Below are 20635 nucleotides of genomic sequence, written 5' to 3' on the forward strand. Positions count from 1 at the left end.
TGTTCTATTATGTCCTTTTAGATTGAACAATACCGAGCTGAGATTAAGAGACTTCAGGAATCTGAGGCAGGAATTAAAGCATTATCAAAAAACTATGCAGCTTTGCTAAAGGAAAAAGAGGTACTTGTTTGCTCTTCTATCAACTTATAGTGTTCAATTTATTTGTTTGTTTAACTTGTTCAGGTAGGTAATTGGATTTGTAAATCCTACACCCCTGCCATTTTTGATACTTTATTGCCATACATTACTTTTGGCATTTGACATGATCAAATTTCTATATTGAATAAAGAGAATGGCTCATTGAAACAAAATCTGGACACAACTATTGCATCTCTAAATGCCTCTAGAATTGAAAACTACAAAGCGGCAGCAAATGGGACCAACTTGCACATGGTAGTGGCTTATATATGAAGTTAATTAAGTTGCATCAGTTAACATCAATTCCACTCAATATGTGCTGCAAGCTTGCCATTGTTTAAATTCTTCTTCAAGTCGCGTCAAACTTCTTGATGAGATATCTACTATCATATCTACATGGGTTTGTAGTTAGAAAAGTATGTCACTAAGAAACTGTGTACTAGTTTTGCTGGTTTGAACCAACATTTTAGCTATCTAGCAATGTCATGGTAGAATCCCTAGCACTTGAATGTTTTTATTTATTTTTTTAGCATGTCTTGATTCTGCATCAACTAAGTGAGGATGCACCCTTTTATATTTATTTTTTATTAATCAATAAGAGACAATGCTTGAGCTATGTTAGTTAACTAAGTAAGCTTGGATTGTTCACGGAAGTAATAATCAGCCACCCAACCGACAACAAAGATTGACAGGTCAAGCAAAAACCAGCTACTCTGGACACCAGAAATAGAATGGTGTTGTCTATACACAAAATGGGAATGGGATAAGCAATGGGATTGCGCATCTTTCAAACATGCAGGGGAATGAAAGGGTAATGCACATTGTTTTCTGTTTCATCTTTTAGCTTTGAATATATATATATATATCTCACTGTCCCACATTGTATGTTTAGTAGATTTAGGATCAGAGCTTTTCTAGTTGTGATTCTGCTATAATTGTCATCTAAACAGAATTTTATGGTCTATAAGAATCAACCTTTTTTTTCCAAGAAAACCTTAGTATCCTGCATATGTCAATTATGTTCTAGTTTAGCTAAGGCGCACTGTTTGATTTTGTTGACAATCTTTTTCGGTTTGGTTGTAGCTGGAAGATTGTTCTTGTAATTGGAACTGTATGCTTTAATGTTTACTGCCCTTTTGCATTGATTTGTTGTTTTGGCTGAGCTTATCTGGGTTTTCATTAAAAATGCTAATTGGGTCTTCAACTAGAAATCATGGGTTATTTGCATATTAGTCTAACGTTTAGATTGGGGAATTGAAGATGCTTTGTCAATTCCATATCAACTTCTCACTACTCTGTTGATTTCATATCAGCTTACAACTACATTATATCTGCAGGAGCATCTACAATTCAGTATCAGGTTTATTGTTTGTATGTCTAAGGACTTGATGAACTACTTTGCTGTTGCCTTGTTTGTTTTGATGAAAATGTTGTTTAGTAGATTTTTGAATATTACATTTTAGAACTTAATTTCTTCTCTGTGCTTCAGTTATGGTGATGAAAAAGTTTTCTGGTATTTTTATTTGACTATATTTCATAACATTGCCAGAAGAAACTAAGGAAATGCTAATTTTCTTCCAAAAGTGTTACAGAGGAAAAGTCTTTCCTGTTCAAGAAACCATAAAAACTTTTTTCAACTAGGATACCTTTCCACCACTATTTTTTTTTCCCTTTCTTTCAGAGAGCAGATTATTTGGGAAAAGCATAACTTGAAGCTATCCAACAGTGAATGTACCTTGTTAATGGGTATTAGTTTGGAGTTCAACCCCCACAAAAATGAGTATGTTTGCTTGCGTGTGTGTGGTTCAGAAAGCGAGAGAGTACATATCTAATAACCATCAAGTTTTGATTGCTTTGAACAGAGGATATCATTACTAATAAACATCAAGTTTTAATTGCTTTGAACACAGGATAATTATATATGGTATTTGAATGCTTGGTTTACTGGAAGTGTACATGCATATGGTTTTCTGTAATTTAGTTTGTAGAGGCACTATTCTTCCCCATTAGTTGTCACCAATAATTCATGATATACTAAAACCTTCATGCAAAAACTAAACTTATTGTTTGGAAATAAACATAACCATTGCATGCATACGTTATTCGTTTCAGTCAAGTCTAACTTCTTGTTGATTTACTAATCGCCTCGGCAGCTCAAGAAACTGCTCTTGCTTCCACCACGGATAGGTCTATTTCCATCACTTTGACCGACCTGGATGTGCTTGATTGTCCCATTTGCTATGAATCCTTGACCATCCCCGTCTTTCAGGTCTCTTCTTTTATAATCATTTCTCATTCTAGTTTTGAAATTTTGGTTTGACTGCTTGTTTATTATTATAGTTCCTGTTATTTTGATTGCCAGTTAGTTCAGAATTTAAAGCAGGTTGCATTTCATATGATTAATGCTTATAAGTTGATGGGTATTTCTTGTGATAGATTATGGGGCATCCTAGTTATTGTTGTTAATTAAGTTGGGGTTGTAGGTTTGTGGGTTTATGAAAATGGATATTTCCATTTGTTTTTCTGCACTAGTTAAATGCAACCCTTCACCAGTTGGCATGATTCTTTAATAAACTGAGCAGAAGGTCTACATTTGAGCACAAAGTTAGGATCTCTGTATTGTTGTGGTTTCTGAGTTTCAATCGGATTCTAGTACTTGTCAGTGGTCACTTTAAATTGCTTGGATTCTTTTCCAATAACGTTGAAATCTTCTGTTGTCAATATGTATATCTCTAGACCTTCCTGTTTTCAAGTGGTCTTTAGTTCTTCAACTTTTCAAAAATACATGCTTATATGATCTCACTAGATAGTTATATGGCCTTAATTTGGCTTCTGCCTAGCTATTCCATGGGGAGTCAGGCCTAGGATCTAATCATGTTAGTAATTCTCATTTGGTATAAGCAACAAGTAATTCATATCGTATGCAAAAGTTCAAAGTGGCCTCATTTCTGTTGTTATCTTTTGGTTCATAACCATAATAACCTATATATTGATGGTCGATTTTGCGGTACCAGATTACTGTTAATACAATATCCGCTTAGACTATGGTAGTCAAACTTCTCTCTTAATTGATAAAATGATATTAAATAGAAGGTATGGTTTGAAGTCATTGAGGACTATCACTATTAGGTATCCAAAATGGTAATAAGAACATTAAAACTGACAGAGTTTTGGTTAGGGACTATCAATATACCCCATCTTTAGTCATGAAAGTTAACATCACACTTTTTGTTGCAGTGCTCTGGTTTGGGGGTCTAGCGCAAAACACAAGCCCCAAAGAGTTGGAAAGGTTGATTTTTTTCTGAATCCAGCATGTTATCTCTTCCGTTTGCTTGTGCTTAATTTATTAAAATTAATAAATATTCCTTGTGTCAATCAAATGCATGTTTTGTGTTGGTTTGGCAACAGGAGCATCTGCTCGAAGATGAGGATATTGTTCAGATTATCAAAAAGGTGTGATTTGGCAGGAACTCAGAAATATGTGCAACCTTAGTATCAAGATATCGTTTGTAGGACTAAAGCTTTTCAGACACACAAGCTTGTACTTTGCAGAGTATACAGCACTCTTTTTGTCTATTCTTTTAGTCGTAAGGGTAAGTAATGTTTAAGGCAGCTTGTTAAGTGATATCAAGGAATCTTACTGCACCTTTTTGTTATCAAAGCTATTCTTGGTACGTAGTGTGTTCTTTGTGAATGAATATCATCTACTATGAGATTGAAAGATTGCGCATATACGAAAGGAACTTTTAACTTTTCTTTTATGATATTTAGTTCTTTGCTATGAGTAAGACCAACTAGTGAATTACTTCTCACACTTGCTGAATATAAGCACATGAGTACCCCAAATATGCTTGTCATGTTATATTGGTTCATTTCTGCAAGACTAGCATCTTGATTGACGAGAGAGTTTGCTAGTCAAGTTCTCGGATTTTGGTGACTTAGGGGTGTTGATGTAACCTTACACATTGTAAAGGACTTCACTTGATCTCTATTTTCTACACATTATACTGTGGAGAGTTGCATGATATAATGTTGAAGGAGGACAGGTGACAAGCTTAAAATTTTTGGGGGCAATGACATATAGGGTCATTTTTTTTTTCTTATAAAATTTTGCTTATTTAGAAACTTTATTTTTTATTTTGTTTTGCTTTCTTGTTCTTTTAGAACTGAGATCAAGTCTCATGTTTCTACTTTTGGTTGCAGGCTTTATCAGTTTTGAAATTGCAAAAGGGCAATCAAATGCCTGAAGATTACCCCAGATCTTTCAGAGAAGCAGCTGCAGTTTTCCAGCACGCTCAAGTGTGAGTAATATGAGAATAGCTTACTTTATTGTTAAGGCTTCGAACTTTTGGTGTTTTTTTCATTATTGATTCCTGGCACCTTATTTGCATTCACACAGATACGACTCTGACAAGAAAATTGTCAAGCATATGAGACCCATACCACAAGAGCTTGTGGAGTCCCTTGATGGAGAACTTGATTTCCTTGGATCGTATTTTTTTGTTATTTATTTCTTCTTGTTGTCAGGTTAAATTTATTCTTACCTACAAGGTTTGCCTGTTTCATATCACATTTATTTTCCTTGACCACAAATTGAACTAGAGGAATCCCTTCATCAATAGCCATTGCAATTGCTGAAGGAAAATTGGACCCCATAAGTATGGAGGCCTTTGATCATTTCCCTAGTTCCATTTCTAGACATTGGTCAGATCCCATTAAGATCATTTTCTTTTATTTTGCTATCAGTAACTTCACTTCTTTTTTTTGCTTTAAATTTCTGAAGCCATGGCAATAAAACCAGCTACTGAACTACTTCTCACACTTGCTAAATATAAGCACATGAGTACCCCAAGTATGCTTGGTTATGTTATATCAGTTCATTTCTGCAAGACTGGCCGGCATCTTAATTGACGAGAGAGTTGGCTAATAAGGTTCTCATATTTCGATGACTTAGAGGTGTTGATGTGTTGTAGCTTTGGTGTTGATTTTGTTCGGAGCTTGATGCTATAAAATGTTTTCTGTGGCAGATATATAAGGAAGCTGAGGAGTTTGATTATTAGAATGGAGCAAAGGTGGTTGTTGTTTATGGTGGAGCGCCAATGGGTCAGTAGGTTTGTGTCTCTGTAGGCTCACTGGCCATTCTGTTTTCTATGACCACTTCTATGATTCGAGTGTTTCCATTCATGATCAGATTGTGAAACTGGTACAGCAGTACACCTAGCTAGTTCCTTTATTAACTTGTGTCTAGTAGAAATTTTTCATTCATTAAGCATTTGAACTAATGTTCATGATTAGGCTTGTGTACACGAGACGATGATGGATTATTTTCAGAATGATTTTGGATGTGGATTTTATGGTTTCAGGAATAGCCAATTTTAATTTCCAGAATGCATGCATACCAATTGTACAGGGGACTACAGAAAATTGTAGTCTGAAAGCCAAAACAACAACATAAGTTAGTTCAAAGTACTGGCTAAAGTGTATAACAACAACAAATAAGTGTGATTGGACGTGATTACAGATAATATAAAACACGTACTATTAGTGGTCCTTGTTATATTCAGACCACAAAAATTTGTCGTCTAAATAATCTCAAACGACAGTAAATTGTCGTCGTAATGAGATTGACATAACAGAAATCTATTGTCTAAACCATTTCCCAACATCACATATGTATAATTGCAAAATCTTTCACACAACACTTAAATGTCATACAAATCAACCATAGAACGACACTTAATTGTCCTCTGATACAATTTACGACCACATATAATTGTCGTGTAAAGTAAATTAGCACAACCTTTAAGTGTTGTTGTATGAGAGAAGACACTACATATGAGTCTTCATATTTCTTATTTAAGGGCATTCAGACCACACAAATAAGTCTTGCAATATGCTTCACAGAATAGTATTTCAAAAAATACTGTCATTGTTTTGTTTATCAGACAATACAAAACCGTTGTTTGAATGCTTTTAAAGAAACATATCACAATGTTCCCAAAATGCAAAACTCATCAGACGACACATTTTTTATGTCGTCTGAAAATTCAGACGACAGAACTCTTCTGTCGTTCGATACGCCCAAGACACGACATCGTACTAGACGACACATTTTGGTTCGTTCAGACGACAGAACAGTTCTGTCGTCTGAAGGCCTTTTTGACATCTCTTAATTTCTCACCCAATAGGTCCAATCCGTTACTCTCCGTTAAATTATCCGTTAAGTGGCTGACATGGAATCTCTTTCACACCAAAATGTCTATTATACCCTCAGATACCTTTTTTTTTTTTTTTGGGTGCTGTTTACCTCTTCTTCTTCTTCTTCCAGCTCTATCTCCATCATTATGTTTCCCATTCTCAAACCACACTTACTATTATCTCTGGTCCAGACTTCAGAACCAAGTTCTGACATAGAAGTGTTACGAGAGAACAACCTCTCCTTCTAGCCTCTTGTACTCTTCACTGACTTCCTCAGAAAATCAGAGCATCTATACTACCCTTCACCGACTCATCCTCTAATGTCGCTCTGAATCCACGCCCCAATCTCGACCACCATCACCGACACCACTACTCTACTGCCCAAAACCCTGCTCCCCATCATAGCAAATCTTTACGAGTGTTCTCGATCTGGGTTTCAAGAAAAACGAGTCTCTCTTGTGAGAAACATCTCTGATTCGTGAAAACTTTGATCTTTTCTGCTTTTAATTATTGCAATCAGAGTTTTGCTTATTGTGTTTGATTTGGGCAGCTCTAAGACTCAGTGCCAGTTCGAAGATAAAGGAAAAGATTGGATTTTTAGTGTTTGTTTGGTTTTTGCTATGTCGGTTTTCTGTGAGAACGTTTGTGGTGGAGTACAACAGCTTAAAAGTGATTTCCCCAAGTTGATTCAAGAATGTTTTTGAATGTGCAATTGGGAATTTTGGGGTTCCTCAGTATGGAGGAAATCTACGACGGAGGTGTAGAAGTGGAGGAAATCGACGGCAGAGATGGAGGTGGAGAAGGGGACTGTGGTGATTGAATAGAAGAGAGAGAAGGTTTGGGTGAGAGATTCCGGCACAGTAGCATGGTGACAAGTGATGGAGGAAGAGGGTACTATCAGAGAGCACCGACGACCCAGAGATGGAGGCCAAAATAATCCTATTTCTAAACTTGTTGACGGCCATGATGGCCTTGGCGTTGTCGGGGGGCGGCGTGTAGGGCGGGATTTCGAAGGGGTCGCCGGAGTCGAATCACATGGGGGAGAGGCAGTGGAGAGGAGAGTTGGCGATGTAGGCAGAGTCGTCGGAGTTTATGGAGGAGGATTTCTTCAGGGCTTCCATTTTGGTGCTCTTGGAAACAAAAAAATAAAAATAAAAAGAACAATAAAGTACTTGAAAACAAAAATAGAGAGGAAGCCAGGGCTATAATAGGTATTTTCATTTGGAATGGGTCCCACCAAACTAAGTTAATATCAAAGGATTAGCCACGTCAACCACTTAACTGAAAATTTAATACAAAGTTAACGGATTGAATCTATTGGGTGAAAAATTGAGAGATGAAGGAGTAAACATGTCAAATTAAAAGGCGAGCGACTAAAGTGTCTTTTTAGTAAAATTTCAGGAACTAAACAGTATTTAACCCTTTTAAAATCATTATTCTTTACACATTGACTATGAAAACACAATAGATTACAGATTATACTCCACTTCACTGATCTTAAATTGTAGTTATGCCCAAATGTCATCAGTTATAAAATCTGAACTGGAAAATGATCGAGTATCACGGTTTCAAGCAAAATGATAAGAGAGATTGAGTGTAATTCACTACCTTCTGGGCTTCCCCTCGTCGTCTCTTCCTTCCTTGGGTGTCATAACCTGACTTGTTCATTACCCCAGAACAGTGTTACCTGGAACGCGGGTCGTATCGATACGGGTACGTGGTACGTTAGGATATCAAAATTATTGTATTTAATAATTTATGAAATTAGGGACACTAATTTTTCCTAAAAAAAAAGAAAAGAATTGCTTGCATTATCATATATTCTTAACTGGATCTAGTATGACAAAATCCTTAATCATAGATAAATGGGCCTAGACTGCTAGTCATTTATTAAAAAACTTAACCTAAACAAATATGAGGTCTTCGTTTAGAACTCCACCGTTGCAGAGCCAGTAAAACCGAAAAAAAATTCCGCCGAACAGAACAGAAAAAGGAATGAATTTCGAAGGAGAATAAAGAGGTAACGTTGGGTTGTCGAGGACTAGACTACTAGAGGCTTCCCATTCCCTTGAAGAGGATGAAGAAAAGCAGATGTTGAGTTGCTGATATGACGCAGAAGGGAGAGATGATTGGATCGCTGGGTTTAACGATCTGGATCGCTGATGTACCACGTTTCGGTACGTGCGATCCGGAACCCGGGTCGAGGCACAAGTGGGCGATCCCGGTAACTCTGCCCCAGAAAGATGAACAAAATTACTTGAATATATAAGATAAACCCTGAACTCATTTCATGGAGACATCTCCTCCAATTAGGGTTGGGTTTGTGTTTGGCTGAGACTTCTCACAAATTGTGAGTCATTATAATATTTAATTATTATGTATATAAAAATCAAGAAAAATCCCCAAGAAAAAAAAATACCAGGGGCATATATTAAATAGTATATAATTATTATGTATTTCATCCATTATTAATATTTTTTTTATGATATTTCTTTTATTTATTTCATCAATTATTACTTTATATGTTCACTGGATCCTTAAGGATGTCTAGAAAAATTATTATCTTATGCATCTAGTTGGTTTCTTAGTAATATACACTGGTATTTTCTCAACAAAAAAAAATAGTAATATACACTGGTCTAGAGTGGGTACTGGAGAAAGTTATTATTTATTCGAGGTTATTAATTTGGGAAATTCGTCCAAACAGTGTCTGAACTTTTCCAGACTATTAATTTTCATACCTATACTTTGAAAAATGTCATAATGGTACCTGAAGTTTTGGCCCCGACCCAATTTCCGTACCTAGCAACAGTAAAGTCGTCAACGGCGTTAAATTTTGAGGGGTAAATCTGGAACTTCAGGTATTCTCAAGAGAAAATCTTCCAAACAGTGTCTGAACTTTTCCAGACTATTAATTTTCATACCTATACTTTGAAAAATATCAAAATGGTACCTGACGATTTAAGTCCGACCCAATATTCATACCCAGGAACAGTAAAACCGTTGACTCCGTTGAACAGTACCAGAAAAGTATGCCAATAACTACCGTTGGGTTCAAACATTGCCCCCCAGACCTCGAAGTCAAAGGTCTTCGTCTTACATCTATAGATGTATGATCCGATCGCAACTTCGAATATGGGAGTTGATTCCAAAGCAGTTGAGAGCCGCAGAACTCAGCTACCTACCTCAGTTTTCTATCAGGAGAAAAAATTGAACTCGGGTTCTTTACTCCTAACAGAAGCTCTGGTACTAGAAGATATGTTGGAATTCGCTAGTACAGATCGAATCCACAATGTGAGGCGTCAACCACCCAATTATTCCCTCTCAGTGATGGCTTCGCCGGCAACGCGATCTTCTCCAGCATCTTCTCTGCTTCGATTTCAATCAAAAATCCCAAAACCCACAATCCAAAAAATCAAATTCAATTATTTGCAGCTGAAATCAATTTCAATTTTTCTTTTTTTGATGGGTTTGGGAGAAGACAACAGAGAAGAAGGAAAGAAAAGTCGTGATTAGGTAGATGCATGTGGAAATTTTGGTAGCTATAACAGCAAAAATGGTTTGGTTTGCAAGTGTTTGCTCGGTTTTAAGCCTAGTTCACCAGATAATTGGAATCATGGAGATTATTTGGGTGGATGCACAAGGAAATTTCAATGCTTTAGGTTGGAATCCGACGAGTCTAATAACAAAGGAATCTGAAATTTTGGTAATTCCACTTTGGGTCAAGTCTGGGTCCGATCTCTGTCGGAAATGGAATGGCGAAGCGATTCCGATCTCTGTCAAAACGGGATGTCGTAGTTTGGGCAATCTGCTAGAAAGCCTTGACGCGGGACCCTAAGTCAGGTTCTGGGGTGTCGGAGGACGATTCCGAATTCAGGTCGTCGATGTAGATGAAGGTCGGGTTCCGATCAAGTATGGGTCTGAGCACGGCTGTTGGCGGTGGTCTGGCATCGTACGCGTATCTTCCTGAGTTCTTCTGGATACGGGTATATGAATATTTAGATCTAGGTATACCATGTTGATATTGGTATTTGAATCTCGTATTGGGCATGGTAGTTATTGGCATACTTTTCTGGTACTGTTCAACGGAGTCAACCGTTTTACTGTTCCTAGGTATGAATATTGGGTCAGGCTTAAATCGTCAGGTACCATTTTGATATTTTTCAAAGTATAGGTATGAAAATTAATAGTCTGGAAAAGTTCAGACACTGTTTAGAAGATTTTCCCTTGAGAATACCTGAAGTTCCAGATTTACCCCTCAAAATTTAACACCCTTGACGACTTTACTGTTGCTAGGTACAGAAATTAGGTCGGGGCCAAAACTTCAGGTACCATTATGACATTTTTCAAAGTATAGGTATGAAAATTAATAGTCTGGAAAAGTTCAGACACTGTTTGGACGAATTTCCCTATTAATTTATTGAACATTCATTTATTGAGGTTTTACTGTAGTAATGTTGATCGCCTGGTCTTGGGTCGAGATGGACTAGGCATGGGCCTGTAGTCCCCACTTGAATAGGTCCAAAAACATTTTATATACAAAAATGACACACATTTGCCTACGGATGGGTCTTCCCTAAAGCCTCCTTTAAAAAAATGATATTATAGGACAAATCTATGTTGACGAATCATTATTTTGTTAAAAGCCTCCCATAAAAATGATAAATTAAAGAGAGACGAATTTATTCTGATGATTTCGATCCTCGTTGGCAAAACTCTCCCATAAAAAATAAAAACAAAAACGGAAACATATTCTCCAATGGATGTCTTGTTGGCTAAATCTACTGTAAAAAATACAAGGAAAAAATATAGTTTTAGTCACTCAACTTTCTCTTGATTGACACTTTGGTCACTCATATTTATAAAATCTCACTTTAGTCACTCAAATTTAACTCCGACTATCACTTTAGTCCACCGGTGAATTTTTCCAATAAAAAAAGTCACATGACGCCTCTCATGCCATTTTTCAAAGGTTATTTTAAGATGTTGAAGAGATGTGAGACCTTTGGTTTGAATATAGGTTGAAATTTTCTGAAATTATAAGACAAAAATAACCCTTAAAAAATGGCATGTTAGGTGTCATGTGACTTTTTTTATCGAAAAAAATCACTGACGAACTAAAGTGATAGTCGGAGTTAAAGTTGGGTGATTAAAGTGAGATTTTATAAATATGAGTGACCAAAGTGTCAATCAAGCGAAAGTTAAGTGACTAAAACGATATTTCTTCCAAAATACAAATATAAACACACATTTTCAGACGTATAATTTGTTGGTAGCAGCCTCTTAAAAATGTAATCTATAATACACACACGGATACATGTTTACCAAAGAATGCGTAGTCCTCAAAATTCACCCATAAAAAACTAAAAAAGTATGTGTGTGTGTGTAATTAGACGCACTTTTTTCAGCGACAATGTCCATTTTATTCATCACCTACAGTAAATCTCCACTTTCTACCAAGTGGACTATCATAACAGAAAACTCCCAGAACGGTTGATACTACATAGAGTGGAACTTTACGTTATCGGCCAAGTAGTTTGCTTTATGATATATACGTAATTACGTATCCTAGGAGTTTTTCCTTGGATAATGTACTCACTTTTGTTCAAAATTTGATTAGTTAAATGAAAGATATCGTAATGAAGCTAGCTTTCAGCCTTCAAAGGCTTATCGTTGAAAGTTTGAAACCCATGTACAGGTCCACCGAAACTAACTAGTACGTTTTCGGTGGACAACGAAAATGCATATGGTTCCTCCAACTTGGTACATGCTTAGTTGGTGCGTGCTTCCACAAGTTTCCAGTTTCCATAACCATAAGTGGCCTATATATATATATAGTTGGACCGATTATATATGGACCATGATTGCTATGTGTCTGCTTCAAAAACTGGAAGTTTGCTTTCATTATATGGGCTTAGTAGATCATACACAAGTACAGTTCCACCGAAACTAATTAACTAGCTAGTTGAAGAATGAAAATACATAAATGTGGTTCCTCCAAATGGTACGTACGTACGTAGTTGGTGCTTTCCATAACCATAAGTGACATGATGTTCGCACACATGTATACTTGAATTGAACAATGGTGACCCCATCAGCAAGCAAGAGCTTTTATGGGCAATGTAGGGTTAAGAATGGCTTGCATCACTCCGAAGAGCCACTTAACGTCACAGCTGTGTGTATAGCAGCAACAATGGGCTAGCTAGTTCTTATCCTCTTTGCTTTTCTCGATCGATCTGTTTATTGATTCTAATGGGGTCCCTTGCCTCCATTACATATATTCTAATGGCTCCTCTCCTTCTTGGCCCATCGATTACCTGCACAGCCATTATCTTTGGTTTCAATCTAGTTGAATCTCCAGCTTCCATTTCTATAGTATTTAGATATTGTGGGTTTTGGTCAAGATAATTCCAGTTACTTTCAGCATGTATTGTATGTTTTATTTATAGTATGCTGTTTGGGATTAGGATTTCAGGTATAAGTGGCATATTTTACATCTATTGGATTACTTTCCCTATTGAAGACCTAGTCATTGTAACCAATAAGATAATCTCAAAACTAATGAAGATATCTTGGAGTTCGATCACCAAAGGTTTTAGGGTTTCTTATTATACTCTTCTAGAACTAGTTCATTGTAGAAAGAAAATGACCTTGTTATTATTTAGGCAATCATAGACGTACGTACAATAGCCATAGAAAATGAGGGGATGGGGGGCGGGGCTACCCAATATATCAGTTGCTTAGCGTTTTCTTAACCTGCACTAAATAACAACTAATTTTGTTCAATATTTATTTATTTATTTATTAACATATTGACATAGAAAACTCGTTTCTATTGCCGCAAACATTTTGACAAATGAGAAAAACTGGTGAGGTTGGTAACCTGATACAAAGATAAACGAATCAAAACTCAGCATTGAGAAGCGAAGGTCAGATAATTAATTGAAGATATTCGCTAGCATGGTACGCTCATAAGCTAGAGTTGGTAAACTAATGACATCATGGCTTAGGCAACTTGATTATCAATGTAGGACCTAGCTTTACATATAGAACACCAATTTTAGAGACCCCCGAACATCAAAGACTTAAAGCCATAGGCATGGCATGTATGCAATATAATAGACTACAGAGTAGAGACTTGAGAATCACATTGAGATCATATATATGGTTTCATAGGTAATACAATGCGTAAAGTTTGAAACATTAATTACATTTTGGGGAAAAAGTGATGGGAGTGATGGGCTCTGCATGAAAAGAAAGAAGGTAATCAACTAATTATAAAGAGAAAGTAGAGATGGTGGAGTGAGTTCCGTATCCACCCCACTCTTTTCTATCAGTCTTTTCTTATGTGCTCCTACATGGCTACCACCACCAAGAAATTAAAGAAGATAAATGGCAAATTTTTAAGCTCATTTCATCTTACCTTTTAGCCTACTTTCTGTTTTGATGAGATCGATCGAAAGCCATTTACCAATCGTCCACTCCTAGCATTTTAATTTATTACTATCTGGTGTTCAATGTGTTAAGGATGCTAGAAACATCTCTAAAACAAAATGCTATAGAATCACCAATCTCAGCTTTGTCTTCCTTGATTTATTTAATGTGTATCATACCCATTATAGTATTGGTACAAGTTCTGTCCTAAGCTCCTTGAAATAAAGGTTTAGGGATCTAATGTGACCAAATTATGAATTGTTGGAAAATGACCGGATCAATCCCAATTCTCTTTTTTTTTTTTTCCTTTTATTATTCAAATTTTAACAAGAGGAAAAATGTTCTAATTATATTCAAGGTAATCACCATATTTAATCGGAGACAACTCAATTTATTTTTGAATAAGAAGAAAACATTTGATAATATTGTCTTACTGAACTGAATAATGCTAAGTGAACCACATTTTTGAATACCACCTACATCCCACTTTATGTGGCAGCTGATGTGACACAGCGAATATTCTAAAAGAATCGAAAAGGTGGCCGGCTATTACACGTGATTGGCTCTATACGCGCTCATCCCATCACCAATGATTTGAAAAATTGGGGAACTTACTATCACCTAAGGTGGGATGCAGGTGGTAACCAAAAAAATAGTTCATCTAACATTATTTGAACAGAAAAGACTATAGCAAATCGAAGAATTACATGTTTTCAAGGCCACATTATAATTAAGAGGCAATTTTCAAATAGTTGCACAAAATCGCATTAAAGTGAGGTTTATTCATGCTTACTTTTTGAAATTTTTTGACAAATATTTTACGTATCCATATTAGAAGCGAGATAATTAAGAACTATGAGGTTGTTTTATGGTGTACAAGAAATTAGACAGCAGGAGTTGCCTATCCATGTATGTTGACGAACTTCATTAGGAACTAGTGGTACAAGTAATAACAAGCTAGCCGACTGGAATCCTATTTCAAGTTATTGAGTTCTGATGGTATCTTTTTCTTTTGACCAAATTGCTCATAAGATATTTATGACAAAAACATGATGGTTATGTGGGACAATATTTGAAATAGAAATTTTTGAATTAGGCCTCGTGTTTTATGTGAAGAAAAGCTAGCTAGCAACACCCATGTGGTTTTAGTGAGTGTCTTGTGTACGGGTGGTCTGGACTCGATTGGGAGCATGTTTGTGGTCTCTCATATACTGAAGCTTTGAGTTTCGTTATGTATATCCTAAATCCATATTTAAAAAGCCAAGATGTGAAAAAAAGCTTCAGCAATGAGAATCTTTATAAGAACAGTATGGAAAATACTAAAATGTTCTTACCAAGTTTCCACTGTCTTACAGAAAATTAAAAAGGAGATATTTTACACCAGTATTTGCCCTAACAATCTTGAGATGAAGTTCTGTTGTTCAAGTGATGTAAAAAAGACGAGTCAAAAACTAGTAGGTCAACTATCGAACTTTGCGTCATACACACTTCACAATTTCATCCCTACGTGCTACATAAATATACGATTGGTCAGCTTAATTTGTTATGATAATGTTCATTTTGCTTGCAGATTGATTTGGTCAAATTAGCAAATATAGTACTAATATGTCACAGTAGCAATGGTCTATTATTGAGATAGCTAGTAGCCATACTTGGATTGTTAGTTGTTGGGTTTGTTCGAACTATCTAGATTTAGATTATAGAACCCCAACAGTTGTTATCCAAATTGGTTTTTATCACGGGAATTTTATTTTTTTGTTATCCAAAGTGTGGTAACAAACTACTTTGGTCACATTAGCGATTTAGTAATACACCTACTTTGTCAATATTCGGACCAAGGTCTACAACAGTATCCCAGTGAAGCCAGACTAATTTTCCGTTCAGGCGCACGAATCTGAATGCCCCTTAAATCTCCTCGTCACAAATTTGTGAGAGGTGGGACTCAAACTCTAGACCTGAGAGTTCCATAATAGGCAGCTCGACTAACATTACCACATCAAGTGGTTTTGTCACTAAAACTTATGTCAACACAATAGCACATAAATTTACAGACAAGATTGCTACACAAAAGCCAAAAAGAATTGAATTAGGGGGCACAAATTATTACTTAAATACTTGTATATGATCCCCTTTCATAACAAATAGAAATGTCACTTTAACGGTATATTTCTGATTTTTATTGTGTTATTTTACAATATGATACTCATAGTATTCTACCTATTGACATTGAGATTTATGATATTCCGAAACTTATATGATGTATTCGTAATAAGATATAAAATATAGTTTTTACGGTTTATCAATCATGAAAAATTTACTATATAGATGTTTATTGATTTCATTGTGTCGTAGCTAAACCATATTCCGAAACATTTACGCCATAATAGTATTTTATCACGTTTTTGCTTGCCACAGAATCCTAAAGCAGTAAAGCCATCAAACCCAATAACCCTGTGAAACTTACCACTTGCTTTTCTTATGTCATCAGCACGATTAGGGTTTCTAGGCCGGGGACCCATTATCCTTTACCAATTAGGCTTTTGTAGTGTACAGGAATGTTCTACAACCGTGTGCCAACTTTCGCCGACACGTGGTGGCGTTTCTTTCACCGAAAATGAGAAACGAGGCACATTGCCCATCCGAAACTGCACCAGCAAGGCGACGGGTCACTTCTCTCTGCTCAGTGCCCCCTTGCCTCTTCTCCAAAACATGAAATGTCGTACCGGAAAGGCCGGTCACCACCACCTGTCACTTCGTCGACGCCACCACCACTTGGCCAGTTTACGTTCTTGGCCTCGTCTAGGGTTTCTGGGGAACATCAGAGAAGCAAGAGTTAGACCGAGGAAAAGAAGGGGTCAAGGGTTTGGGTTGAAGATGTGATCGGGATTTCATTAGCAAACAAAATTTATTGTTACATATTAAATCGTTACTTGGCTGAGATACTACCTAGATTAGGGCAAGAACTAGCTACGGACAATAACGTGGCTGTTCATGGCAACCTATGCACATTGTTTTATAGTCTTAAGGTCATAATGTATTAAATTTTCTTCATGTAGATTAGATGGTTTTGAAAACAATATGTTTTATCTGCAAACGTTTAACATTTCTTATTTGCATTCCTGATTGTGATTCAAATTTTAGATATTTCCCATTTAGTACCCGAAGTTTTAGTCACCACTCATCTTAAGTTGTTACTGTGATTGAGAGAGAGGGAATCGTGTCCATTTGTGCACAAGCAGAACATAAAACAAAACAGTCTGTCTAAAAAGCAAAGCGAAAACCAGATGAGTCTTATCTTAAAAGCAGAGCGAACTATTCTTATTTACCTCTAAATCTCAAATTAAAAGTTCCACGTATATTGGAATAATCGACACAGTAATTTATTCTATATTTTTTTTATTAGAAGTTCGATAGTAACGGTCTTGGATCCAACAGTAGTTCAAAAATGCATCCTACAAAAAGAGGCAATTCTCAACCGTACACCCTGATATAGATCTAGAAGGAATTAAGAAAACAGAATTATTCACCAAATTTGACTGGAAATTTCTTTTTTAATACCCAAAGAAATTGACTCAAAAAACTGAACTTATTCACCAAGGCAACCAGTCGCTGTCCATGTGTCCCCACCATCATCGTCCACTAGGGACACATCAAAACCACCATCGCCGTGTCCGCTCATTCGACGGCCAGATTTGAGTGCAGAGATGGTCCCACCAAAAGAGACGTAAACCAATTTGCTAAAGGAACCGCCTTTCCGAATTTCCCACCCATTTAATTATCAAATAAAAACGGAGGGCGGCTGAAGACCTCAGACTTCCTTTATGATACCGAGAATCAAGACCGCCTTACTTTGCCACCACCAATGCCGAACCGACACGTGGTAGACTGTGACTGACAGTCCGGTCACCCCACACCAGCCAAAGCGACCCACATATTCGAAAAAAGTCACTACTCACTATAAAAAAAAATTAAACACAGCGTAAAAATACAAATTATAAAGTCTATTATTTCATTTTCCATATATATACATTACCCCCTTGGCCAAGGAGTACATTGACTTTGCCCTAGTTCTGTAAACCTCTCTAGCAAAAGAGAAGAGAAGAAAACCCAATATTTACATTTTTGAACTCAAAACTTACGTATAATCACTCTAGAAACCACCCTAATATTTTTCAGAACACTACCATCATTATTTTTTTGTGTGTTCCTGCAGAGCTCCTCCTACTGCACTTTGTGTCTTTATTCTCTATACTTTACCCAACACTTGCACTTCCCATATTGGCTTCTATGTACACAATACCTGAAAGCTAAGTGGGCACTACTAGTTTAACTCAGGCTCCAAACACGGCCTTTTGGCGAAAAGCACAAGTGTTCGGAGGGGCATTGCTGCAACTAACTTTGTATATGCGGGGGCATTAAGGTGATAAACTAGAAATACAAGCTTATGGGGGGGGGGGGGGGGGGGGGGGGGGCGCTTTAGTATTCTATGATTAGTCCTCCCATTGGTGCCCTGTGGGGAATTCCCTTCCTCCTCTTGGCCGTCCGGTAGTTGTTGGAAGTTGGGGGTGGTGTTGATGGCGAGAAGCTCTGAACTTTGTTGTTGGAGAACCTTCCATGGCTGCTGCTGCTGCTGCTGTATGAGTCCTCGGAGTCGGAACCCATTAGCCTGGCTCTCATTTTCTTTAGTGGATTCTGGGAAGTACCCACAATCTGAAATTGATGGCATTCAAAGATTAGACAAACATTCAATGACCCAGAAGAGCCAATATTCACATTGCGAATATGTTTGGTTCTTCTAAAAAAAAAAAAAAAAAAATGTTTGGTTGTTGGGAAATTGAAGGAAAAATTCAATGCAATGCTATTGGAAAAGTCAAACTCAAAATAAACTAATCAACCAAATGTAATCAACCAAACGAACGATGACAATTACTATGACTTCATTGGTTTGATTACTTGGTGACAAAAACAATGGGCGCTAAATTATTCTTTTTTCTTCCCACATTGATTTCTCAATGGACATAGGCAACCAAACTGTGGAAAAATTAAGAAAAATGTGAAGAGATAGAGACATTGTTGTAATACCTTGCAACCAAGAGAACAGAATCTGAACGAATCAAGAAGGCTTCGCTCACAGACTTCACAGGTATTGGTGACTCCTTTCCCAGGCCTAGGCTGAGGCCTCTCATTCAGGAAAACGACTCGAGCACTGTTGATAATGTAGGTCTGGACTCCGGCGATGTCGAGATGCTTCTGAATCTCATTCACTCTAATCACATCATGGTATGAAGACCTCCTTATCTGTCATTCAAAAAAAACACACTCATCAGAAATTGAGGATAAAGTAATCCAGAACAAAATGAATGCGATTAGATTTCAAAAATTGATTACAAAAGCCAAATGTGTTTTCTTCATCAGAAGAGAAATTCCCTTTTTGTTCAACTTTCCCAAAGATAGTTTGGTAAAGTGGGATTTTCACAGTTAGAGAAAAGGAAAAAAGAAAGAATCAGAAGCCAAAAGAGAACAATCATTTAGCAATGGCTTGGAGTTCAAAATCAACACCTGAATAGCACGATGGTCCTTGTGGTAGGCAAGGCAGAGAGAGCAGAGAGGGCCATTCATACAATCCAAGCAGTACATATTGCATTCACTCTTGTGAGAATCGGCATGTAACTTGCAATGAACAAAGAAGCTCTCTTTGAGCAGAGGCTTCAGCCATGGCGGCCACCTGTTGTCTTCCTCATCAGGACCTCCAGCACCCTATTCAAAGTCAAAAACCAACTGAGACTGTCAGAACAGACCGAACCCACAAAGAACATAAATGAAAATCGACATAAAACACCATTGTAAAGACTCATGCTAAAAACAGAGCATTGGAGCCCAAACTTGAATGCAAGAATGCAAAACCAGAAAGCCAACACCAGAAGACAGTGTTCCAAATCATAACAAACAAAACCCACAAAGAAAATGATACAATTTTTTTCAAAGAACACAGTCAAATCCCACAACCCATTGCAAAGAATCAAACCAGAAAACAGAGCATTCCAACCCAAAATCCCAAATGCAAGAAAAACCAAATCAAGAACTAGTGCAGCTTCATACCATGATTCTCCTACTCTTGGGCTTGATTTCTCTGACACCACTGTCCTGGTTCTCGATCGCCAGCTTGAACAAACCGAAAGAAACACTCTTTTGCTCAATGTCGAGACACAACGAAAGCAGTGTAAGAAACAGAGACTCACTGCAAGAAAAGGCAGAGGCTTTGAGCTCTATTGAGAGAAAAAGAGAGAGGAGTTTTTTAGGTTAATAGAGAAGAAGAGAAAAAAAAGAGTGGAGGCGGTGTGGGAGGGAATGGGTTCTTGTATAGGAGTGCGCTAGAGAGAGAAGAGAATAGAGATATAGAGAGAGAGAGAGAAGAGATGGGTCGTTCTTATCTTCACACGAAGTCCACAACCGAAGCTGAGTTTCGAGCCTGGGCCGTGAACCGAAGCTGAGTCCGAGCCCGAAGCTGAGGGAGATGCGTTGGGTGCAAGGAACCCACCTGCTTCTTTCCTTTTTATTTCCTTTCGTTTTCTTGCTCCCTTTGGTCTTATCATTTCTCATATTAATTATTCTTTTCTGGCTTAATTATTTCCTTTTTACCATAATATTTAAATCGTTAATTGTCCCTCATTATTAGTGTTGTTGTTTTGGGCAAATATGTCAATTTCATATTCTCTTTTCTTTTTTTTTTCTTTGGGTTTTTGGTATTTTATTGAAGTCTGTGACCATGAACATGACATATATTATTTCTTTTTAATAAATGACGTATTTTGAGGTCTCTATACTCTCGTGTCCTAATCAGACTTTGTCCCAACTGCTAATCTCA

General features: G+C 37.0%; 1 protein-coding gene and 1 long non-coding RNA gene across 2 annotated transcripts; one reads left to right on the forward strand and one right to left on the reverse strand.

Moving 5' to 3' along the window:
• Nucleotides 1-2290: 2290 nt before the first annotated feature.
• On the forward strand, nt 2291-3664 carry LOC133742851 (uncharacterized). The gene is made up of 3 exons (XR_009862786.1): nt 2291-2407; nt 3376-3427; nt 3547-3664. It is a non-coding gene; the product is annotated as an uncharacterized LOC133742851 (long non-coding RNA).
• Nucleotides 3665-17752: 14088 nt separating this feature from the next.
• Nucleotides 17753-20162, reverse strand: LOC133743897 (protein RGF1 INDUCIBLE TRANSCRIPTION FACTOR 1-like). Its single transcript, XM_062171966.1, has 4 exons — nt 19870-20162; nt 19330-19527; nt 18853-19068; nt 17753-18480 (listed from the first exon to the last, which is right to left on the reverse strand). Exons 1-4 carry the CDS (start codon nt 19870-19872, stop codon nt 18247-18249), a joined length of 651 nt encoding a protein of 216 aa, XP_062027950.1. The 5' UTR covers nt 19873-20162; the 3' UTR covers nt 17753-18246.
• Between the last annotated feature and the right edge of the window lie 473 nt (nt 20163-20635).

The sequence above is a fragment of the Rosa rugosa genome, chromosome 4 (assembly GCF_958449725.1).
Source record: "Rosa rugosa chromosome 4, drRosRugo1.1, whole genome shotgun sequence".
NCBI lineage: Eukaryota > Viridiplantae > Streptophyta > Magnoliopsida > Rosales > Rosaceae > Rosa > Rosa rugosa.

Bases quoted from the DNA above. Each gene is read 5' to 3' on its own strand.
- LOC133743897 (XM_062171966.1), bottom strand. The intron at 19,069-19,329 runs GTGTTGATTTTG...TTTGAATGACAG, and splicing joins AGGACCATCGTGCTATTCAG to ATAAGGAGGTCTTCATACCA. The intron at 18,481-18,852 runs GTATTACAACAA...CATCAATTTCAG, and splicing joins TCTGTTCTCTTGGTTGCAAG to ATTGTGGGTACTTCCCAGAA.